We start from the raw sequence: 22,473 nt of genomic DNA on the forward strand, positions 1-22,473 counted from the left end.
CCACCATGGCTGTGATTGAAGGGACAGATGGGAAGAGGAGGGGAGAGGAGCAGAGGGGGGAGTAGTTAGTGATCAGGACTGACTGCAGACCAGGCCTGACCTGGTGCAGCTCAGCAGGGGTGTTGCTAGCTTGCTTCCACTTCCACCTTCCCCTTCTCAGCTCCTCAGTGGGTTCAAACCAAATGTTGTCCTTCCTCCCAGTTTCAGCAGTGCCTTCCTTCCATCTCTGCTGCTCAGCTGGTGTCCTGGGACAAGCTGAGCCTCCTTGGCTTGGGGTCTGCTTTCTTAGAAGCTGGACTTATAGCTTTTGGTGCTTGAAGAGCCTCTCCGTGGGCTAGGTGGTGGTTCAGGGCATCTTTGAGGCTTCTCTGCTAGTGGGCTGCACAAAAGCTGGATTTGTTCTGCCTGCCACTGAGGAGGCCACAGGCAGGAGCAGTTTGCCAAGCACCCAGGCTAGAGCTGCATCTGTGACAATGAGTCAGGGTGATCTTGTGCTTTGTGTTGCTGAAAAAAGAGTTTTACTACAGAAATATCTGTAGCCAGGTGGGCAAGGTCATGTGCTCCCATCAGACTCAGTGTTAGGGTTGATCACAGAATGGTTTGAGTTGGAAGGGACCTTTGAGATCACCCAGATCCAACCCCCTGCATGGGCAGGGACACCTCCCACCAGCCCAGGTTGCTCCAAGCCCCATCCAACCTGCCCTTCAACACTGCCAGGGATGGGGCAGCCACAGCTTCTTTTCAGGTCTCTCACATCTTGTGAACACGCTGCTAAACTAGATGTTGGCTCCACTTTTTTTGTGTGTGTGTGTGATAGAAGACACAGGTGTGATGAAAAATGCAGCTCTTAGCCCTGTAGCATGGACTGCTTGTTGTCCCCAGATAGTAAAGGCCTGTTGGTGGCATAACTCCTAGAGCCACCAAGGCAGCCAGCAGTAATTGAGCTAATTGTCTCCCAGAGTTGGACTTTCATCCCCAGGAAGGATCAGCAGTGTCTGGGCAAGACATTCCCCTGGAGAAAAGGTTGGATGGGGGAAGAGCTCAGCCTTCTCTGGTGTGTTAGGAGGGGCTCCCTGTCAGGGGAAGCTGTTTTGTTCATTTAAAGTGCTGCCTTTGTGAAGACCTCATAAAACGTCTCCAATTGTACAGCTCTGCTAATTCTGTTCAAGGTTTCTGCCTGACCTTGGTTTTCCCAGATGGCTTGACCATTCTGGGCTTTTATGTGTATATACATAGAAGGGGCTTTGTAAGCCTGGCCGTGTGGTTTTAATGTTTTCCTGCTGTTGTGTGCTCTGCCTGCACGTTTTAGATGTGGAAATACAACAAGTCCAGGGTATTGACAAAAGCATTTAGTGATGGATTCCTTTATCTATAAGCCAGGTTGTGTTTATGAGATGTTTGTCTGGGGAATGCACTTCATTCTTCTAGTAATGCAGTTCTGCAGGTTGCTTCTTTTTGATCTTCTGAAGATGTTTTTGGATCTGGATTAAGCAATGTAGCTCTTTAAATGAGACATCAGCAGACAAATAGTACCTGAAGGGGCTCCAGGAAAGCTGGGGAGGGGCTTGGGACAAGGGCAGGGAGGGAGAGGACAAGGGGGAATGGATTAAAAATGGAAGAGGGAGATTGAGGTGAGACATGAGGAGGGAATTCTGGAGTGTGAGGGTGGGGAGAGCCTGGCCCAGGTTGCCCAGGGAAGCTGTGGCTGCCCCATCCCTGGCAGTGTTGAAGGGCAGGTTGGATGGGGCTTGGAGCAACCTGGGCTGGTGGGAGGTGTCCCTGCCCATGCAGGGGGGCTGGATCTGGATGATCTTGAAGGTCCCTTCCAAACCAGTCTGGGATGCTATGGAACTCTCAGCAACCTTGACTCATGCTGCCCACTTAGTGCTGAGCCCCAACAAATGTTGCTCTGACCAGCAGGTGATGCAGTGGGAAATTCTCACTTGAGCCAGTGCAGGGGTCTCTGCTTGGTGGTCCACATCAACCAGGTGAAGTCCTCTTCCCCGTTAGACCCTTGGATTTGTCCACAGTGAAATCTCCCCCTCTTGTATCTCCTTTAAAGAGCCTCTTTGGCCAACTGGTCTGCCTCAGACTCAAGAAGAAAGATGCCCAGTGTCTTGTGCAGTTGGTGAGCAGTGGGGCTGAGGGACTTCCTTGAGGCTTCTACCTTTATATGATGACTTGTCCTTAGGCTCTAGGGGGACCTGCCCTTCTGGGTTACATTCCTCTGTATTCTCCCTCTTCTCTTTCAGAAGAGGGAACAAAGTGCATTATTCCATGTACTTAAACACTTGTGAGTGATGCCAGGATAAAAGCAGGAGCAAAGCAAAGTGCTTGGGACCTCTTTTTGTGCAGGAAGTGTCTGGCTCATCAGCCTAAGGTGCCAGGTGACTAAAAGTCCTTCACCAAGATCTGTAAGTTGATATTCTGGAGGAATATCTGGGTCAGTTAGGAGTAAGTTTGAAGCAGTTACTAGCAGGTCCTTCCAGTAAGAAACAAACATTCTCCCCTTCTGATATTTTCTAAATCAAAACATGAATCCCAGTCATGGAGACAAGAGGTATTTCCCTCTCTTTTGGAAAAAGCCTGGAAGTTTCCCTTTGGAAAGATCTGCAAAAGCTTTTTTTGGGGAAAGTACCCAGCACATTTAATTGTTCAGTCCAAGTAATTCATGTCTCTGGGTTTTAAACAGCTGGGAAAAAAAAAATAAAAGGTGTTTTAGAGAGAATATCACTTTGCCTTCAAAAAAATCCTACTGGTAGCTGCAGTTGGAATGAGTGAACAGCTTAAATGTTGTGTTACCAGCTGAGGTGGCATTGGACAGCAAAGACATTGATTTGAAATGATGGGTGGTTGTTGCTTTGCATGAACCTTTGGTAGGTCCTTCATCCCAATACCTGTCTGGTGAACTCTGAATCCCAGGTCCTCCTTCCTGGCTACACAGGATTGAGTGATGGAGTCAAAGGGTTGGTTGGTTGGTTTTTTTCCTCCCTTCCCCTGAAGATTGAGATGTTACATTGTCACTTGGTTTCTTCAGCATCTCAGAATTCCTGTCTCAAATCCTGGTGGTCTTGAGCTCTGCCTTGTAGTGGTGCTTCCTTTTTGGTTCGGGTGATCTTGGAAATTTGACAGCATGTTTTTCAGATGATTAATGAACTGCTCTGCTGCAGAGGCAGCTCAGCGCTGAAGAGATGACCCCGTAGATATCCAGAGGGATGGAAAAAAAAGGTGGAACTGTTTGGCATAAAAGATGCCCCAGTTTTGGAGTTGGTGCAGCCTGCCTACCCAGCCTTTCTTTGCAAATTCTGGGTTTGCACCTCTCTTTGCCTGGAGAAGAGTTTGTTCATTCCCTTCCAGGATTGGATGCGTGGAAACCCACCACTGGTTGCACAGGGGTTCAACACAGAATTGTAGAATCCTAGAATGGTTTGGGTTGGAAGGGACCTTCAAGATCATCCAGATCCAACCCCCTGTATGGGCAGGGACACCTCCCACCAGCCCAGGCTGCTCCAAGCCCCATCCAACCTGCCCTTCAACACTGCCAGGGATGGGGCAGCCACAGCTTCCCTGGGCAACCTGGGCCAGGCTCTCACCACCCCCACAGCAAAGAATTCCCTCCTCATGTCTCACCTCAATCTCCCCTCTTGCAGTTTTCATCCATCCCCCTTGTCCTCTCCCTCCCTGCCCTTGTCCCAAGCCCCTCCCCAGCTTTCCTGGAGCCCCTTCAGGCACTGGAAGGTGCTCTCAGGTCTCCCTGGAGCCTCCTCTTCTCCAGGCTGAACACCCCAACTCTCCCAGCCTGGCTCCAGAGCAGAGCTGCTCCAGCCCTCCCATCATCTCTGTGGCCTCCTCTGGACTCTCTCCAGGAGCTCCATGTCCTTATGTTGGGGGCTCCAGAACTGGACATCTGGTGCATTTGTAAGAGCAAATATATTGGACTCAGCTGCATCGGTAGCAGCCAAACAGTGGGACTGTAGTGGAGCTGGGCCCAAGGGAGCAGATGTCCATGGGATCTGTGTGTCAGGGAGGTAGGAACAGCCTGTGTGGGAAGGTCATTGTGACTGGAGCCTGGGCTACCAGAGGCTGGGCAGTGGCTGCCACTGAGGCTGCCTCCTGAAATCTGATAAGGGGCTCCTGTCAGCCCCACTCAGCGAGGGGGGAGCAGGAACTGTTGGCCTTGTCCAGGGGTGCAGATAAGAAGTGGGCCTCCTGTCAAATAGAACATGATTAATGACCCTCTCTCCTGGCTCCTGCTTTGATAGGAGTGGCTAATGGGCTGCAGGCTTGTGGATCAGGTGCTGACATTCCTGTTGGGAGGTGAGAGTGCCTGCTGTGGGAATGCCAAGCCTAGGGAGAGATTGGATATGGGACAGGGAGGAAGAGGGGAGATGTGGTTTCCTTTCTGGGTACCTTTGCTTTTCATTTTAACATTGCTTGGGACGGACTCCAACAGGTAAAAATGTTCCTGGGAAGGAGCTGGGGTAGCTGAAGAGGCAGCTTTGCTTGAAACCAGCCAGGGTTTGTCCTGGGAGAGGAATCAGAGAGATCAGGAACTGGGACAGTACTTGGTTCCAGTTGATTTGCTCCTATCCTACACTGCTGGTTTGCTGCTGAACTGATTTGTACCTCTGGGAGCCTGGGGAGATCATTCATACCAACTAATTCCCCTGTCTCCCTTCAAAGAAACATGATGATATCTCCAAGATTTGGCTCAAAACCATTTTAGATCACTGGGCTTCCCCAGTCTCCTGGGAAACACCTGTTCCTTTTGGCTGCCTGATGCTGTTTCTCTTCTGAACCAAGTGAAAGCTGGAAAGAGCAGCTCTTTCCTTACCTGTACAGCTTGTGGCTTAAAAATAGCCCCTCTGTGCCTGTTTTTCACTCCCAGAGTGTGTTTTATCCCACTTTGAATGCAGAATAATTGTTGGGGCTTCTCAGCTCCTTTGTTCCTTACTAAAAAATGGACACTTCTGAAAGTAAATTGGAGAGGGAAGAAAAAAAAAAATGGGAGGTGATTGAAAAAGTACAGCTCCAGGCTGGGTATAATTAACTGCTCTTTGTCTCTTGCATGCAGGACAAGTCGTGGCTTAGACTGGTGGGGAACTCCCTGCACTGGGCATGGCTCAGCATGAGGAAAGGAGAGGGTGGCTCTTGGCAGGAGAATCCCCATCAGGGAGGACTTGCAAAGCCAAGCACATCCCTGCAAAAAGGAGAGAGGGAATTTACTCTCTGTGATTTGGTTAAGAACAGCCCTAGGAGCAGGTTTCTGTGTTCATTAGTCTGCACCTTCAGGGTGGGTGTAAATACTAAGTCTGGGTAAGAAAGGAGGAAGAACAGGAGAAAAAAGTGCTCACCTTGGGCAGGGTGTTTGGGTGGGTGAGGAAGATATGGGCCCAAAGCTGAGGTCCCTGGCAGCAAGGGGGAAGCTGAGCCCAGCACCCAGTGTGGGTGGCTGGAGCAGGAGCAGAGCCTGCCTGTGCCAGCAGCTCAGCCATCACCCCTTCCCCAGACACTGTTGCCAGTAGCTGTTAAAAACAATCACTGGAAGACGATCTGGTGTTTGAAGCTTCCTCAGGCCCTTCTTAAAGAGCCCCTAGAAGGATGGAAATCAAACAGTTGCTCCTTCTGCCACTCCAGCACAGGGGACATTCAGCCCCATCCATGAGATGCCCTTTAGGCTTCTGGTCCTCCAGGGAAACTCTTTATTCCAGAAGCAGGAATTGTACTTCCAGCTGTCTTTCACTTCAGCAAACCAGGTATGGTTTTGGTCTGTGATGGACTGTGGACTATGGTTCCTCCTCCTCCTTCCAGAGTTTACCTGCCCTAGACCTGGTCTCCCTGGGGTCTCATCAGCCATCCTTTTTCCCGTGGAAACAGCCTCCTTGGCCTCCCCTTTGATTCCTCAAAGGAACGACCCGTGATTACGTCGCTGGGGTTAGAGTGAAAGGAAAGAAAGAAGTCATGGAGCAAACCAGGGAGAGGAGCAAGTCCCCTTCCTCCTCTGGAGCCAGGCAAGGCCTCCAGCCCCTCGCAAGCGCAGGGAGCGCAGCGCTGCCGAGAGCTGGCAGGATGGAGGGGCTTGCAAGTACAGTAAAATGAGTTTGCCATCAAAAGGCAACAAGTCTGATGTTGTGCCCCCGGCTGCTGACCTTTCCCTCTGGAATTCTCCCCTCTGACCTCTGGATCATTAATCCTGATGCTGCCAGATGACAGTAATCCATCACGGCCCCTGACAGGCCTTGCAGCCGCCTGTGAAAGGATCCTCTGGGCTTCAGCATCCAACTGTCCCATGGTACTCGTTTTTCTGCCTTTCCTGTTGGACTGCTGGGGGTTTCCAATAAAGACTTTATCACCCCTGCCTTTCCCTGGAGCAGGGCTGGGGGAGGAGAGGGCTGTGGAGCAGCTTTCCCCTGCTTCCCAGCTCCTGGGGAACACGCAGAGCCCGTTCCGTGAGGAGCACAGGGAACTGCCCAGCTCCAAAACCCCAGTTGCTCTTTGCTCCCTCACTCCTTTGGAGTGAGAAAACACAGGAGGGAAATCATTTCATCTCTGTGCTGCAGGGGTAGAAAGATGGAAGTAGTTTTGTCCCTCTGCTGTCAAATTTCTCAGCCTGCCTAAAGAAGTGGTGTGGGGTGGTTGTGTTGGGTTTTTTTTGGGGGGGAAGGCAGGGGAAAAAAAAGCTACAGTTTTAGTTTCCTTTACAGAGTTGCTACTTTCAGGGCATTTTGGTCTGTGGGTCTGGTTGAAAAGCAAACTTCAGGAAGGGGAGGTGTCAAAGGGGTGGTAAGATGAGGTGGGGAGGTCAGATCTTGATTGCTGTTTCTACTCCAGCTAGGAGCCCACCCTCTGGAAATAGATTTAAGCCTTTTTTTTTTTTTTCCCCCCACTCTTCCTCTTTCACAGGAGTGTTTGGATAAATTTCCTTCTGTCATTGTTGAGGTGCTGAGGTGGGAGAGGCTAGAGAAGGGTAAAACTGTTTAGGATAAGTGCAGTGTATTAAAAGCAGGTATTTCCTTATGTGTCAGCAGCTTGTTTGCCTGAGGAGCCTTTCCCAGCACCCTTCCTTTTCACTCCCCATCTGGTCACTGTCCAAGGAGAGCTGGATGAAAATCCCTTAATGCCATTCCCTAAATTGGATTGGGGAGAAGTGAGTGGCTTTGAGCTTGGAGGAGCAGGGAAAGAGGGTCCTGATGCTGCCCCCAAAGGCTGTGCTGGCAGCAGGGTGCAGCTTGGGACACCCCACCTTCCCTTGCTGCTGGGGCAGAAATGCTGAGCTGTCCATGAAAGGAGAGTTTTGAGGTGGGGGAAAAAAACCCAAACACAACCCACCCTTGGCTTTTAGAGACCTCAGAGAGAAATCCTTCCCTGCTTTTCGTTTGGAGCAGGCTGGGTGTGACTCCAGCTACTGTGGCTCAGCTGATGAATGATAACTTAAGGCTGGTAACATGATCACTCCCAGCCCTCTGCGTGTCTGAAATGATGCTGTGCTCTTCATCTTTGCCAGAACCCCGAGACAAAATGGTGGCTGAGGGAGAAACTGAAGCAAACAGGCTTGTGTTTACATGGGGTGAAGCTTTGGAGAGGGAGCAGCTCCTGGTTTGGGGTGGCTGGCTGGGCTGGCTGGAGCTGCAGTGTGTTTCAGCACTTTGGAAATGCTGGTTTTTTGTTGTGTCTGAAATGCAGGAAGAGGATCTGATGCAGTTTGTGAAATGACTGCTTTGTGGACTTTTCTTGGGGGGGGTGGAGGGGGGGGGACAGGCAAGGGGTTGTTTATACAAGGCAAGGGAAAGAGGATATGATAGATATAAAATGACGAGGCAGGCAGACCCAGCCTGGATCAGGTTGCTCTTTGTTTTCTTCCAGTTTAGGAGCTGGTAACTTGGTAAAATGGGAGGCAGCCCCTTCAAAGCTGAAGAAGTTCAGTCCTTCCCCCCAGCGTGTCTCACTAACCTGTGGGAATTGGTACCATGAGCTGATGCATAATAGGCTTCAAAAAGAAGAGAGGGGATAAAAAAAAAAAGAAGAAAAATTACACTTAGATGTATAATGAGGACATCTGCAGGGCTGAGCTGAACTCCTTTTCACTAAAGAGAAGAAAACCCATTTATAAGGGCCATAAACTGCTCTGCTTCAGGGCATTAACCCCATCACTGGCTGCTGAGCAGAGGCAGAAGTCTCCCCTGTGGGTTTGGGGATTCCATAATTGTCCATTACAGCCCTTTTGCAGGCTTTCCTGTAAGGGCCAGGGCTGACCATTGTGGTAGGCAGGATACTGACCTCAGATGGACAGCTCTTTGATCCAGGACAGTGTTTCCTATGCCAAAGAAAAGGTTTGCTGCTTCAGCATTTTGCCCACCCCCCCCACTTCTTCCTCTCCTTGCCCAAACCTTCATTGCTTTGACCTGTTCAAACCCTGCACGCTCTCTCACTGCAAGGTGCTGCTAAAAAGGGCACTGTCAGGTTAAAAATCAGATTATCTGAGCTTTCTTAACCTCAAGGTGACCAAACTGAAGAGGAAGGATATACATAGATATTTTTTTCCCCTGCCCTGCAGTCACAAGGATCAAGCAGGACCTTGTTTGGGGCTGCAGGACGTGCTGGGATCCTGCTGTGTCCCACCGTGCTCCTTTACACCCCTCATTTCTCCCCCTCCACCAGCCTTTCTCTAGCTTCCCTGCCACAAGTTCCTGCTCCAGCAGCTGGGTTGGGGTTGCTACCAAGGTGGCCTCATCCCTGTGTCACTTGGGAACGTGCTGAGGGAAGTGGGGCAGGAGGGTGGAAACGCTTGGTGAGAGCAGGAGCTGCAGCAAAATGTTACACACGTGTCTGTGAGGGAGGACAGAGGCAAATGTAGGTGGGGGGAGGGAGATGCTCTCAAGTGTCACCTCTTCTGTCCCTGTTCCCAAGGAGTACAGGACAGCTGGGGAGTAAAGGAGCTGAATCCCAGTGTCCAAGCAGCTCGAGCTGCCTGGCTGCTCAGCCCCTTCCTGAGCACAAAACGATCCAGATTTTTATCTGCGATTGCCCTGGGAGCTCATCAAAAATGATTCCTCCCTGCTGCTCCTTCACCCCAAGGACTGAACAGTCCCCACTTCCCCTCTTCCTGTGTCAGAAGTTGCTCTTAGCTGCAGGTTGTTATTTGTCTGATAATTGCTTTTGCCTCCAGGAAAGGATTTCTCACGGAAAGGACGTGCCGTGTAGCTGCACTTCTCTGCCTCATTTACTCACCCACAGAGAGGCCTCAAGTCAAGCTACAAAGAGTTGCCTGAATTTCCTATTAGAAGGAAGATCAATAGCCCCAACCTGCTGGTTTCCTTGCCTCCTTTTCTTTCCTGACTCCACGTGTTCCCTCCCTGCTGTTTCCCTGCAGGAACTCCCATCAATCGGATCCCCATCATGGCAAAGCAGATCCTGGATCTCTACATGCTCTACAAGCTGGTGACTGAGAAAGGAGGGCTGGTGGAAATCATCAACAAGAAGATCTGGAGAGAGATCACCAAAGGCCTTAACCTGCCCACCTCCATCACCAGTGCTGCCTTCACCCTCCGGACCCAGTGAGTCTGGGAGGTCTGGGAGCATGGGTGGGAACAGACTGGGAACTGGGGAGTGCAAAACAGGGACTGGGGGGGGGGAAAATGGAGACTAAATCCACTCCGTGACCAGCTGATGAATTGTTTGATTTATCCCTTCCATCCCAGGCTTGCAGGTTTTCATTTCTGTTCCTTCTCCTCTTGTTTTTCTTAGCAGTGATGCTTCCCAATCTCATTCCCTTTCTTTTCCCATGATTCCATCACCTTGTTCCCTGTGCTCTCCCTCCATCCTGTGCCTCTCTTGGGGCAAGGAGGGTCTTGCTCTGCCTCTGAAGAGCACTTGGCACAAGGAGTGGGGGGGTGACCTCCTGATTTGTAGGCATCAACCTGATCATTCAGTGTCTGGTAGCCCTACTAAGTGGTGGAGACTTGCCTTTAGCACCTGCTTCCTGTGAGGATTGATTGCATTGCTGACCTGCAGCACCTCACATGGATGAGGCAAACAAACCAAAAAGAGGAAAAAAAAAAAAAGCCAAATAAGCAGGAGAGAAAAGAAGGGTGAAAGGAAAACCACTGCAAAATGGAAGCAGGAGGCTGAGGCTGGGCTGGGCTCTGGGACTCCTCACCCAGCTCTTGCCTGGACTTGGTTTTCCTGGAAGTTGTTGAAGCCCCTGAGTGGCAGAAAGGGAAGCTCCTGGATATTTTTGCAGCCTTTGGAACAATCAGGGTGTCTCCTGCAAAAGCAGGAAGGTTTGGTGCTGCCCAGGACCACTGATTTAGAGGGTAATTCCTCAAACTTCCTTCCTTGCAGTAAGTGTTACAGTCCAAGATGTTAATTCTTACCATTTTAGGTGGTAGCTCAGTTGGAAAGGAATTCTGGATGGTTCTTTTTGGCCCTGGTGGGTGTAGTAGTCTGCAAGGATGTGCTTCAGTTCCATTGGATGAGCTGTGCTTCACACCCAAACTGTGCCAGGCTTATCATAGAATCATGGAATGGTTTGGGGTGGAAGGGACCTTCAAGATCATCTAGATCCAACCCCCTGCATGGGCAGGGACACCTCCCACCAGCCCAGGTTGCTCCAAGCCCCATCCAACCTGCCCTTCAACACTGCCAGGGATGGGGCAGCCACAGCTTCCCTGGGCAACCTGGGCCAGGCTCTCACCACCCTCACACTCCAGAATTCCCTCCTCATGTCTCTCACCTCAATCTCCCTCTTCCAGTTTTCATCCCTTCCCCCTTGTCCTCTCCCTCCCTGCCCTTGTCCCAAGCCCCTCCCCAGCTTTCCTGGAGCCCCTTCAGGCACTGGAAGCTGCTCTAAGGTCTCCCTGGAGCCTTCTCTTCTCCAGGCTGAACCCCCCAACTCTCCCAGCCTGTCTCCAGAGCAGAGCTGCTCCAGCCCTCCCATCATTTCTGTGGCCTCCTCTGGACTCTGTCCAGGAGCTCCATGTCCTTCTTATGTTGGGAGCTCCAGAACTGGCCCCAGTGCTCCAGGTGGGGTCTCAGGAGAGCCGAAGAGAGGGTGAGAATCCCCTCCCTGGCCCTGCTGGCCACACCAGCCTGTGGTGATATGCAGTGAGGAAGCCTCCCTGGCTGCAGTGCTTGCTGCTGGAGCCTGTAAACGTGGTGCTGTGCTGAGAAAACTGCCTGAGCTTCCCTCTGCTCTCCTCCCCAGGTACATGAAGTACCTGTACGCCTACGAATGCGAGAAGAAATCCCTCAGTTCTCCTGCTGAGCTCCAGGCTGCCATCGATGGCAACAGGAGGGAAGGCAGGAGGCCCAGCTACAGCTCCTCCTTGTTCAGCTACTCACCCACCACCTCGGGGCCTCCTTCCCTCCTGTCTCCCCCCAAGATCCGTTTCCCCATCATCGGCGTGGCGCCGGGCAGCGGGACCAGCAACCCTCGGGTGTCTCCAGCAGCAGCTGTCAGAAAAGGTCAGCAAAGAGAGTGGCTGGGTTAAGAGGGAGAGGCACCAAAACCGTGGGGTTCCTTATTTTTCTCCACCCCAGCTGGCTTGGAACTGGAGAGCAGTGGGACTCGGGTGGCTCAGGGCTTGCAGAATGAGCTTGGGGCAGGAGGGGGCTGAGTGTGTGTCTCCTCCTCCAGGGGATGGTGTGCCCTTGACTGTGTCTATGCCAAATCGTATCGCCGTGCCAGTGACCTTGGCCAGCCAGCAGGCAACAGTGGCAGCAAGAACAGCCACCCTGGACCAGCTGAGGGAGAGGCTGGAGTCAGGAGAACCTCCAGAGAAGAAGGTGTCCCGGATGACAGAGGAGGAGCAGCGGCTGGTCCAGCAGGCTCTGCAGCGCAACCTGTTCAGCATGGCACGGCAGATCCCCATGAAGGTCAAGATCAATGGCAAGGGTGAGCAGCACTTCCAGAGGCACACAAGGGCTTTGCAGACCTGTTCCCCCCTCTAGGATGTCAAAACACCTCCTTGCACACAGGCTTGTTTCTCTCTCTGGGTACCATCGCCAGCAAGGAGCTGGAAGAATGAAGCACAGGAAGAGGAAGGTTTGAAGTGTAGCAACATTGTGTTAGGTTTTGATCATAGAATCCCAGGCTGGGTTGGGTTGGAAGGGACCTTCAAGATCATCCAGTTCCACCCCCCTGCATGGGCAGGGACACCTCCCAGCAGCCCAGGTTGCTCCAAGCCCCATCCAACCTGCCCTTCAACACTGCCAGGGATGGGGCAGCCACAGCTTCCCTGGGCAACCTGGGCCAGGCTCTCACCCCCCTCACTGGAACAGGGAATTTATTCTGTTATTCCAGTTGATGCATAATCCAGCATCATCTGAATCCAGCCTGAACTTCAAGTTAAATATGAGGGAAAACTTCTTCACTGTGAAGGTGACAGAGCCCTGGGACAGGCTGCCCAAAGAGGCTATGGAGTCTCCTTCTCTGGTGACATTCCAAACCCATCTGGACATGTTCCTGTGGGATCTGCTGTAGGTGATCCTGCTCTGGCAGGGGGTTGGACTGGATGATCTTCAGAGGTTCCTTCCAGCCCCACCATTCTGTGGCTTTAACACAGCCCCCCCACCTCACTGTGTTCAGCAGTCTCTGCCTCTCAGCTAACAGAACCATTTGAGCTGCTGGTCTGTGTTGACCTCAGAGGACTCACTTCACAGCTCAAGCTGTTCCCAGAACCTGCCCCGGGTGGGGGGAGTTCCCAGTTTCAGCTCAAGCTCAGCTGTCCCTGCAGCAGTGCTCTGGTGCCCTCTGGAAGGCTGGGAAGCACATGGACTGGTGGGAATTACTTTGGGCCTGACACCCTGTGTTTAATATCTACTCCTCTTGGGTCTGCAGGCAAGGGGATGACTTTTGGAGGGGAAGTCTTCTCACACACCAGCTGCTCAGCTTTCCCCTGCCCTGCTCTCCCCTGAGCCTCACACCAACCTTGTGCTGCAGGGAATGATTTTCTTTCCTTTCCTGCTCAGGAACCCTTGTAATCCTTGGAGGTAAAAGCTTTTTCAAGATGAGTAGCAGAGAGATGGCCAGTTTTTAGCAATCCTTTGTCAGGTGTGATGAGGAGACCACAAAGACCTGGGCTTTTAGGAAGTCAGGTGATTTCTATCAACATCTGCTGCAACCCTCCACAGCCTGGAGGCAAAGAACTCCTGGCTGGGCTGGGTTAGAAGGTCAGGTAGAAGCTGCATTCATGGCCTGGGAAATACACTCCTGAAATGCTTTGGAAAAGGGGAGTCACCCAGCAAAGGTCACCCTGTCAGAGTCACTACTGTTACATACTGGCTTCAAAAGCTGATGGAGTTGCCTTACCTGTCCTGGGGGCTGCACTTGATGGGACAGCAGAGCCTCCAAAGAATTCAGCCCCAACAGCTGCTTCCTCCAAACCTTTTGATCCATTAAAATTAAAGGCCTCAGCCCCCCTATTAATGGCACATTTGGGTGTAGGCACATGGCCAGGCAAGTTTGGCCTGGCTCAGAAGAAAGAGGGGAGTTGTTCTTGAGGCTTTTGCTAGAAATGCTGGTAAATGCTGTCTTGAGAGGCTTAAAATATATATGTATATATATGGTGAAGGGTCAAAGCAGGTTTCCCTTTGAAGCAGCAGCAGCTCTTCTGTGGAGTTAAATGGCAATTGGGACTTCCCATCGTGGTTCCTGACAGCTCTGCATCCACCTAAATGTCACATTTCCATGCAAAAAAAACCCCAACAAAACTGAGCTGAAAAATAGTGACTAAAAGGGAATCCACATTTTAGCAAGTAATGTTAATTCCCTCTCATCTCACTGTATTGGTTTTTTTTCCTCTCTCCACACTGAGCTTCCTCGATCCAAATTGCCAGGAAAAGTTTTAGTCTCTGCAAATAGGAACAGGCTGAGGACTTAATCCTGCCAGGGTGGGTTGCCTTAAATTGATAGGATCCCAGGCTGGTTTGGGTTGGAAGGGACCTTCAAGATCACCCAGATCCAACCCCCTGCATGGGCAGGGACACCTCCCACCAGCCCAGGCTGCTCCAAGCCCCATCCAACCTGCCCTTCAACACTGCCAGGGATGGGGCAGCCACAGCTTCCCTGGGCAACCTGGGCCAGGCTCTCACCACCCTCACACTCCAGAATTCCCTCCTCATGTCTCACCTCAATCTCCCTCTTCCAGTTTTCATCCCTTCCCCCTTGTCCTCTCCCTCCCTGCCCTTGTCCCAAGTCCCCCCCCCAGCTTTCCTGGAGCCCCTTCAGGCACTGGAAGGTGCTCTAAGGTCTCCCTGGAGCCTTCTCTTCTCCAGGCTGAACACCCCAACTCTCCCAGCCTGGCTCCAGAGCAGATCCATCTCCAGGCTGCACTAGCCCTCTGATCATCTTTGTGGCCTCCTCTGGACCATTTCCAACAGGTCCACAACTTTGCTGGAGGTTTGGGGAGAATTTGATGTTCCCCTCCTCTTAAACAGGAGTGCACACTGAGCCCCTGCTTTGCCCTGGTGCTCCCCAGCAGTGCTTAGGAAGGACTTTTTGGGCTGAGGACACAAATGAATAGACTTCACAGGTGCTGTAGGGGCAGCTAAGGAGAGAGTGGAGCTGGGGCTGTGTCCTTGGGGCTGGGGCTGAGTCCTTGGGGCTGTGTCCCTGGGGCTGAGTCCTTGGGGCTGTGTCCTCTCCCTCCAGCGGCCACTGAAGCTGCTGCAGCCTGAGCCCTCCACAGGGAGAGAGGACTGTCACAAACCTAACCACAACCCACTGACAATTTAAATCCAGTCCTGTCTGGTGTGTTGGCAGCTTTTTTTTGGGGGGGAGGGTGTTAGTTTGGCCCCTGCAGTGTGGCAGGTGGGGAGAGATTCACAAACCCCAGCCCACCTTCAATTTCCGCCACAGCATCTCGACACCTTTGTAGACGTATCTCATCATAGGGCTGGAAGTGGGAGGTGGTGTAAGGGTTTCCTCAGCAGAGAGGGGCTGTTGGCCAACCTTTTTTGCTGATCTCTGCCTGGGGTAGGAAGCTGGGTAGTTAACTCTCTAACTCTGAATCTCCCCTTTCCTGGAAGAAGACAAAGCGGAGGCGGCGGCGCTGAACGTGTCCCCCAATGGCATCGGGAGCATCAACATGTCAGTGGAAATCAATGGCACAATCTATGCTGGTGAGAAGGAGCTGCTCCTGGGGGTGGGCTGGGGGTGCAGAGTTGGGGTGTGGAGAGGGTGGGCTGCTCCCAGGGCTGGGCTTTGCCCAAGGAACCACGCACACAGCCCGCCTGGCTGAGGAGGTGCAGTCGGGAGAGGGTTCCTGTCTTTCTTTTTTTGACTTCTAACAGGATTCCTGCCAGATTCCTGTTAGAAGTCCTTCCTTTAGGTTGAAAAAGGTCCTCCAGAAGTGTTAGGCAAAGAGCATTATCCCCTCTCCTCCTGTTGCTGGGTAGCTTTACTGAGCTTTTCCTCAGGCATCTCTGGGAAGCAGGAATTGTTGTTGTCCCTTGGATCTGCTCGAGGCTTCTGCAGGTCACACCCACCTGTCCTCAGACAGAGCCCAGGCCCTGGCACTGCTGGGGTGCTTTTCTCCTGCAGAGGTGTTGAAGCTGTTTGGGGTCTTCCAGTCCTCTGTAGGCAAAACATCCCTGTGCCAGGGGCACCCTTTCATATCCCCTGGTTATCCTTCACCTTCTGATCTGCCTCCAAGCCTGCTCGTCCTGCACTCACCCTCTCCCTGTTAGGATCAGGTCTTTGGGGTTGCACAGACTTCTCCGTGTCCTTCTCATCCTCCCAATAACCCTCCTCTTGCCCTCTCTGTGCCCTACAGGAGTGCTCTTTGCCCAGAAGCCAGTCGTCCATCTCATTGCAGGCTCCAGCACCCAAAGTTCCTGCAGCAGCAGCAGCAGCTCCCACTGCTCTCCCAGCCCTACCTCATCCCGGGGAACCCCCAGTGCAGAGCCCTCCACCAGCTGGTCTCTCTGATGGATGGCCCAGCCTGCTGTCTCACACTGGCCTCCAGCAGCTCTTCCTCTCTGCCCTGGGCAGGGAAGGAGTCGCACAGATTACCTCATCTCAAGGAACCTGCTTTTGTGGTTGGCCAACACAAGATGATGATGCTGACGCTGAAACCTTTCCATGCCAGCAAGTTTTTCTTCATCATCTGCTTGTCCAGCCTTTGTTGGGTTGTTTTTTTTTTGGCTTTGTTCTCCCCTTTCTTCCTCTTTGCTTTTTGTTTTCCTCCTCCTCCCAGGGTTTGCTGTGTTCCTGTCAGGGGCTGGGAGGGACGCCTGGCGTTGGTCAATCAGGGATGGTCTCCAGGAGCTGCAGGTTGTGAGATGGCTGACATGTCACCAAGGCAGGTGGAAAGAGCTGGAGCTGGGGCAGGGAAACTTGGTTCTCCTCTAAGCAGGAGCCAGAAGGATTCTTCCCACAAACCAACTCCGTGTATTGACAATCCTCAGAGCCAGCAGGGTGCCTTGTCCCTGTCCTCCCAGGGCTTGTGCTGAGAAGGCCACGTGGCTTCCTTGCCTGCCTTCTACAGGCTCTGTCTTGCTCTGGTGTTTCTGTGTCCTCCTCTAGAAGCTTGTGAGCTTCCTTCCCCCTCTCTGAGGTCTTGGCAAGAGGGGAAGGACTCCCTCACCACTACATTTTGACCCACAGACACATGAAAAACCTCTCCATCAGCTGCTTCCTTCTCCTGGGTGGTGTTGGCCTCATCCCTGCTGTTGCCTTCAGGCTTTCAGCCAAGTTTTAAATGCCCTCAACCTTGTCTCTCTCCCTTTGAGGACTTCATCCCACTGAGGTTTACCCTGCCAGCCTGAACTTAACTTTGGCTTGCTGGTTTCATCCTCTGCCCCCTTGGCACACGAGGGCTGTCCCTGAGGTTGTTCTAGGCTTCCTGGAGACACTTCCTTCTCCAGAGGTGGCTTTCAGCAGCACCTTGGAAGCTCTTCAGATCTGTGTGCTGAGAGAAGAGGTGGTGATGTTTGAAACCTGCTGCAGTGGGGCTGGGGGGTGTGTGGGGGTGGTGCAGTTAATGGGACACACGATCTTCAGTGGTCTCTGAGCCACCCTACAGATGCCCAGTCCTCTCCAAATTGTCCATGAGCTAAAAGGAAGCAGCTCCTTCTCGGTTGAGAAGGAGCTTCTGCTCTCCTGGTGGAAGCAAAGGAAAATGAAGCCCTTCCTCAGCCTCAAACCCCCAGTAGAAAGCAAGCAAAGGCTGGCCAAGGCTCTCCTGTGTCTGGAGGAACTGAGCTGGCTTCATGAGCTCAGCTTCTGCTCAGGTGGCCTCTCACCTTGTCCTCTCTCCTCCTGCTGACCTTTCCCCAGCCTGGAGCTCAGGTCTGAGCCCCATCCATCCTGCCCTGGTGACATCCTTCCCATACCTCCAGGCCCAAGTCAGGTTTTTTGGAGCAGATGAAATACCTCAGATGTGTACTTTGTTGTTGGGTTGTTTTGTTTGTTTGGGGCTTGGCTTATTTTTTTTTTAACCTCTTCAGGAAGTCTTCGGCATATCTTCTCGCTTGGGGTTTTTTTTTTTCTATGTGGTTTTACTGACCTCGTGTTTTGGCTTGTTTTTGTTTTGAATTGTATCACCAAAGACAACAAAACTTAAGAAGAGCAGGAGAGAAGTGGGACAGCGTTGTCCTGGGACGTGGGCACGGCACAGGAGGACAGGCAGAGCTGGGAGAAAGGGAGCAAGAGTGACTCTGGGCTTTAGAAGATGTGTCCACGTTGGACGTGAAGGTGTCTCCCGAGTCCTCGTGACTTTTCCAAGTTTGCCTGCAGCAAAGAGGGGGTTTCTGGCTCCCTTTCCTCTCCCCCTGCAGCTGAGTTGGGGGGGGGGGGGAGGCTGGAGGTGCTGTGCCCCCCAACTGTCTGTCCCTTCCTGCCCCAAGATTCAGGTTCTCCTGGGCTGCTGCTCTGTCCTTGGGAGCCCAGAGCTGGTGGGAACCACGGGGAAGCTGCAGGAGGTTCTCAGCTCTTTGGGACTTTAGCTGATGGAGTAGCCCCCAGTCCACTGGAGTTGCTGCCTGGCTTTGTGTTGGACCCTGCTGGGAGGAAAAGTGGGAATGCAGAGTGTCCCGGGATAGATGCTGCTCCCAGATGTCCCCTGATGGTGGCTGCAGTAAAGCCCACCCACCAGGCAGGGGGAAGCTGAGCTGCTCTTGGGCTGCAGGGTGTTCCCCTGCCAGCTCCTCCCTTCATTTCATACCCCCAGGCTCAGAGAGGCTTTTCCAGACTCTGGGCTTCATTCAGCTTGGGGTTGGTTTTAGTTTGGTTTTTTCCCCCCACCCCCCTTTTATTTCTTTTGGTTCTTTTTTTATTTTCTGTGGGGGTGGGTTTGGGGGCTTGTTTCCTCTGAGTGGGACTGGGGGGGGGGGCTTTTTGCTTTTCCTTGTGCTTTCTTCTCTGGTCCTGGGGAGCAGAGGTTTAGTCATGGGTGGTTTTTGCTTCTTTGTATCACTTGCTAACGTTGTGTTTTCTTGCACAGAAAAGGCACTCGAATCACTGAACTGCTCAACAGCTTTTTGACACTACTAGAGTATTAATGTTTTAATAAGCTTTACACAACTAGACTGGAAAAAAAAGAGACAGGGAGTAACAGATTGTTTTGTATCCAATTCAGGGAAAGAAATCAAGTCGGGATGTAACAGATACCTCAGTTTTAAAAAAAAAAAAACAAAAAACCACAAAAAAAAAACCAAACTAAGCTGCAACAAGAAACTGGTCCTTGTCCCAGTAGGTGCTGGTAAGGACCAACCCTTCAGACTGTGAACCCCTTGCCCCAAGCCTGGCTTCCCATTCCTGGTCCTTGGCTCCACAGGTTTGGTGTTGAGCTTCTGGATCTCCTGCTGAGCTTGCCAGGCTTTGGGGAGCAGGGTGATGGAAACCAGCAGCAGAGACCAGGGCAGGGGAAGCTGGGGGAGGCTGAGCAAGGGTGGTGGGATCCCCCTCTCCATCCCACCCCCCCCACCCCCCTTCTCCCCTCCCCAGGGCTCACGCTGCGGTTTTGCTTTGATTGTAAAGTACTCAGGGGTTTTGATACTGCGGGTAGGACGGTTCCTGGTGGGGAGAGCTCCTCTCTGGGGGCTCCTTCTTCTCCTTCCACTCCAGACCAGCCAAGGTTTCACACCGAGCAGCCACAAAACAAAACCAGAAGCCTCTTCCTCCTCCTCCTCTCCCCCAGCTTGCTTCCCACCCTGCTTCTCTTTCAGGAGGAAGGAGAATTTTTACCAGCTGGGTTCCACGGGCAAACACAAAACTTGCTCCTCCTCTTCCAGCAGCTCCCAGTTGGTGCTGGGAAGGCATCAAGATGAGGAGCTGGGGAAGAGGAGAAGGGAGAGGAAGGCTGGGGGCCTGCTTGGCTCCCAAAGTGAAATTGAACATGTCCCACCAAGTCCTTTTGGCTGCTGGGGGAGGGGGGGGGGGGTGTGTGCTCCAGATAGATTGGGATCAGATGTTTTCACCAAACAGCTGCAGCAGCCTTGCTACTAGTTTTCTTACCTATTTAAAGAAAAATAAAGAAAAGGAATAAAAAAGAAATGTGATAGCCTAGGCGGTGGATAAATACCTCAACGTCTCCTTCCAACAAGTGTCTGTATATGTTGTTGTTGGGTTTTTTTCTATCTTACACGTTTTATCTGAATGTTTATATTCCAATAAACTTCTACCTCTTCACACGGTGACACCCCCCTCCCCCCTGTTGCCTCCTTTGTCTTGCCTGGAGGTGGGATTTGATCATTTCCCACCCTCCTGCTTCAGCCCAGGAAGGGTATTCCCAGCAGCTGGGGTTGAGGTTTCCATCCTGGCAGGTTCTTCTGCTCCCAGGCTGTGGTTCTTGTGGGGAGAACCAGGTTGTGATGCTGGTTGAGGAGGTACCTGAAAGGTGAAAGGCTCTTGACTTCCAGCTCAGATCCTGGATGGGAAACCTTCTCCACACACACACACCCCCCCCCCCAGGGGGCAGAGCAGCCATGAAATAGGTAAGTTAGGCTGGATCTTCATTCCCAGGTGTTGCTGAAGGGCTCCCAGTTGCAGCTGAAGCTGCCCTGTGTCCCTTCTCCAGCTCCACCAGGGCCAGGCTGGGGCAGGAGCTGCTCCCCCAGGTCCCTCTGCTGTCACCACACAAAGGACCTTTGATGCTTCCCCACAGCCTCGCTGTTCATCCAGTCTCCCAACCAGCTGGGCATTTGGAGAGGAACTGGTTTCCAGCCCTTTTGGGACCAGGGTTTTTCCAAGGCTTTGGTGTCTGGGTTTGTTTTGGCTGGTGACCCATCCATGGTTGGGTGCTGGAGCAAGACCTTCCCTATCCTCCCACCAAACTTTCCCCATCCCATGTTGTGTCCCCCCCCCCCTTTCCCCACCAGCCCCTCCAAGGAGCCCCACGTGGGGCTGTGAAATGGAGCTTTTCCCCTCCAGATTTCCTCCCCTCTTGCCCACCAGTGGGTTGGGCTTTTCCCAGCTCCAGCTTCTCCCCACCAGAGCTCAGCTGAGACAGCCCCAAGGCCTCACCTACTTTCCAGGGATGGGGCTTCCACAACCTCCCTGGGCAGTGGTGGTGGTCATGGGTGGTGGGCACAACCCCCTTCTGAACAGCTCAGGAGAGGCACAAGCCCATCTGAGGTGGCTTCAGTCTTGGGGAGAGAAGAGGAGGCTTCACTCTTCTCCACCAGCTTGGGGTCTGCACCTTGAGCAAGCCTGGTCACAGGGTGGGAAAAGGTCACCCAACCACAGGGGTGGGATCTACCAGCCCTTGAAACCCCCCCATCACCAGCCCACCCCTCCCACAGCACTGAAGACCCACGCACCCCACGCTAATTAATTCCTCATCAGGAGCAAGGCCTTCATGCTAATTAGCTGGACACTGAGCCTCTTTGGCCAGCTCCTCAGCCAGACCCCAGGAAGGTCCCTGTGGGGACAACGGTGGTTCTCAGCCCTGTGTGATGGAACAAGAGTGTCCAGGAAGGAGAACCTGGAAAGAACCTGGAACCCTGGGGAGAGAATGTAGAGAGGTCATGGTGGGGAAGGTCCCGGCGAGGAGCACTGAGGTGAGGGAGGCTGAGGTGAGAGAAGATGAGGTGAGGAAGGTTTGGTGAAGGTTTGGTGAGGAAGAATGAGGTGAGGGAGGCTGAGGTGAGGGAGGCTGAGGTGAGGAAGGTTTGGTGAAGGTTTGGTGAGGAAGAATGAGGTGAGGGAGGCTGAGGTGAGGGAGGCTGAGGTGAGGGAGGTTTGGTGAGGAAGAATGAGGTGAAGGTTTGGTGAGGGAGGCTGAGGTGAGGAAGAATGAGGTGAGGGAGGCTGAGGTGAGGAAGAATGAGGTGAGGGAGGCTGAGGTGAGGGAGGCTGAGGTGAGGGAGAATGAGGTGAGGGAGAATGAGGTGAGGGAGAATGAGGTGAGGGAGAATGAGGTGAGGGAGAATGAGGTGAGGAAGGTTTGGGGAGGGAGGATGAGGTGAGGGAGGCTGAGGTGAGGAAGAATGAGGTGAGGGAGGCTGAGGTGAAGGTTTGGTGAGGAGGGCTGAGGTGAGGGAGGATGAGGTGAGGCAAGTTTGGGGAGGAAGGCTGAGGTGAAGGTTTGGGGGGGAAGGTTTGGTGAGGGAGAATGAGGTGAAGAAGGCTGAGGTGAGGGAAGATAAGGTGAGGAAGGTTTGGTGAGGAAGGCTGAGGTGAAGAAGGCTGAGGTGAAGGTTTGGTGAGGAAGAATGAGGTGAGGAAAGTTTGGTGAGGGAAGATGAGGTGAGGAAGGTTTGGTGAAGGTTTCGTGAAGGTTTGGTGGAGGTTTGGCGGAGAAGGCCGAGGTGAGGAAGGTTTGGTGAGGGAGGCTGAGGTGAGGGAGGTTTGGGGAGGAGGGCTGAAGTGAGGGAGGTTTGGGGAGGGAAGATGAGGTGAGGGGAGATGAGGTGAGGGAGGTTTGGTGAAGGTTTGGGGAGGAAGAATGAGGTGAGGGAGGCTGAGGTGAGGAAGAATGAGGTAAGGAAGGTTTGGTGGAGGTTTGGTAGAGAAGGCCAAGGTGAGGAAGGTTTGGTGAGGGAGGATGAGGTGAGGGAAGATGAGGTAAGGAAGGCTTGGTGAGGAAGGTTTGGGGAGGAAGGATGAGGTGAAGGTTTGGGGAGGGGAGGTTTGGTGAGGAAGAATGAGGTGAAGAAGGCTGAGGTGAGGAAGGTTTGGGGAGGGAGGCTGAGGTGAAGGAGGATGAGGTGAGGGGAGATGAAGTGAGGGAGGTTTGGGGAGGGAAGATGAGGTGAGGGGAGATGAGGCGAGGGAGGTTTGGCGGAGAAGGCTGAGGTGAGGAAGGTTTGGGGAGGGAGGTTTGGGGAGGGAGGATGAGGTGAGGGAGGATGAGGTGAGGGAGGTTTGGGGAAGGTTTGGTGAGGGAGGCTGAGGTGAAGGAGGATGAGGTGAAGGAGGATGAGGTGAGGGAGGTTTGGTGGAGGTTTGGGGAGGAAGAATGAGGTGAGGGAGGTTGAGGTGAGGAAGGTTTGGTGAGGAAGGTTTGGTGAGGAAGGCTGAAGTGAGGGAGG

General features: G+C 52.8%; 1 protein-coding gene and 1 long non-coding RNA gene across 3 annotated transcripts in view; one reads left to right on the forward strand and one right to left on the reverse strand.

The window, feature by feature from the left end:
• Nucleotides 1–19,638, forward strand: part of ARID3B (AT-rich interaction domain 3B) — a 38,656-nt gene extending 19,018 nt beyond the window's left edge. Inside the window, exons 5-9 of one of the 2 annotated variants that reach the window (XM_051628387.1) lie at nt 9,371–9,554; nt 11,204–11,463; nt 11,636–11,893; nt 15,028–15,120; nt 15,774–19,638. In XM_051628387.1, the coding sequence (XP_051484347.1) occupies nt 9,371–9,554; nt 11,204–11,463; nt 11,636–11,893; nt 15,028–15,120; nt 15,774–15,928 (950 nt within the window). In that variant the 3' untranslated portion in view covers nt 15,929–19,638. The remainder of the gene's footprint in view (nt 1–9,370; nt 9,555–11,203; nt 11,464–11,635; nt 11,894–15,027; nt 15,121–15,773) is intronic. The other variant, XM_051628388.1, reaches the window with a different exon arrangement.
• LOC127388679 (uncharacterized) lies at nt 18,478–21,078 on the reverse strand. Its single transcript, XR_007890427.1, has 3 exons — nt 20,761–21,078; nt 20,465–20,650; nt 18,478–19,831 (listed from the first exon to the last, which is right to left on the reverse strand). It is a non-coding gene; the product is annotated as an uncharacterized LOC127388679 (long non-coding RNA).
• Between the last annotated feature and the right edge of the window lie 1,395 nt (nt 21,079–22,473).

This window comes from Apus apus, chromosome 10 (assembly GCF_020740795.1).
Source record: "Apus apus isolate bApuApu2 chromosome 10, bApuApu2.pri.cur, whole genome shotgun sequence".
Classification (NCBI taxonomy): domain Eukaryota; kingdom Metazoa; phylum Chordata; class Aves; order Apodiformes; family Apodidae; genus Apus; species Apus apus.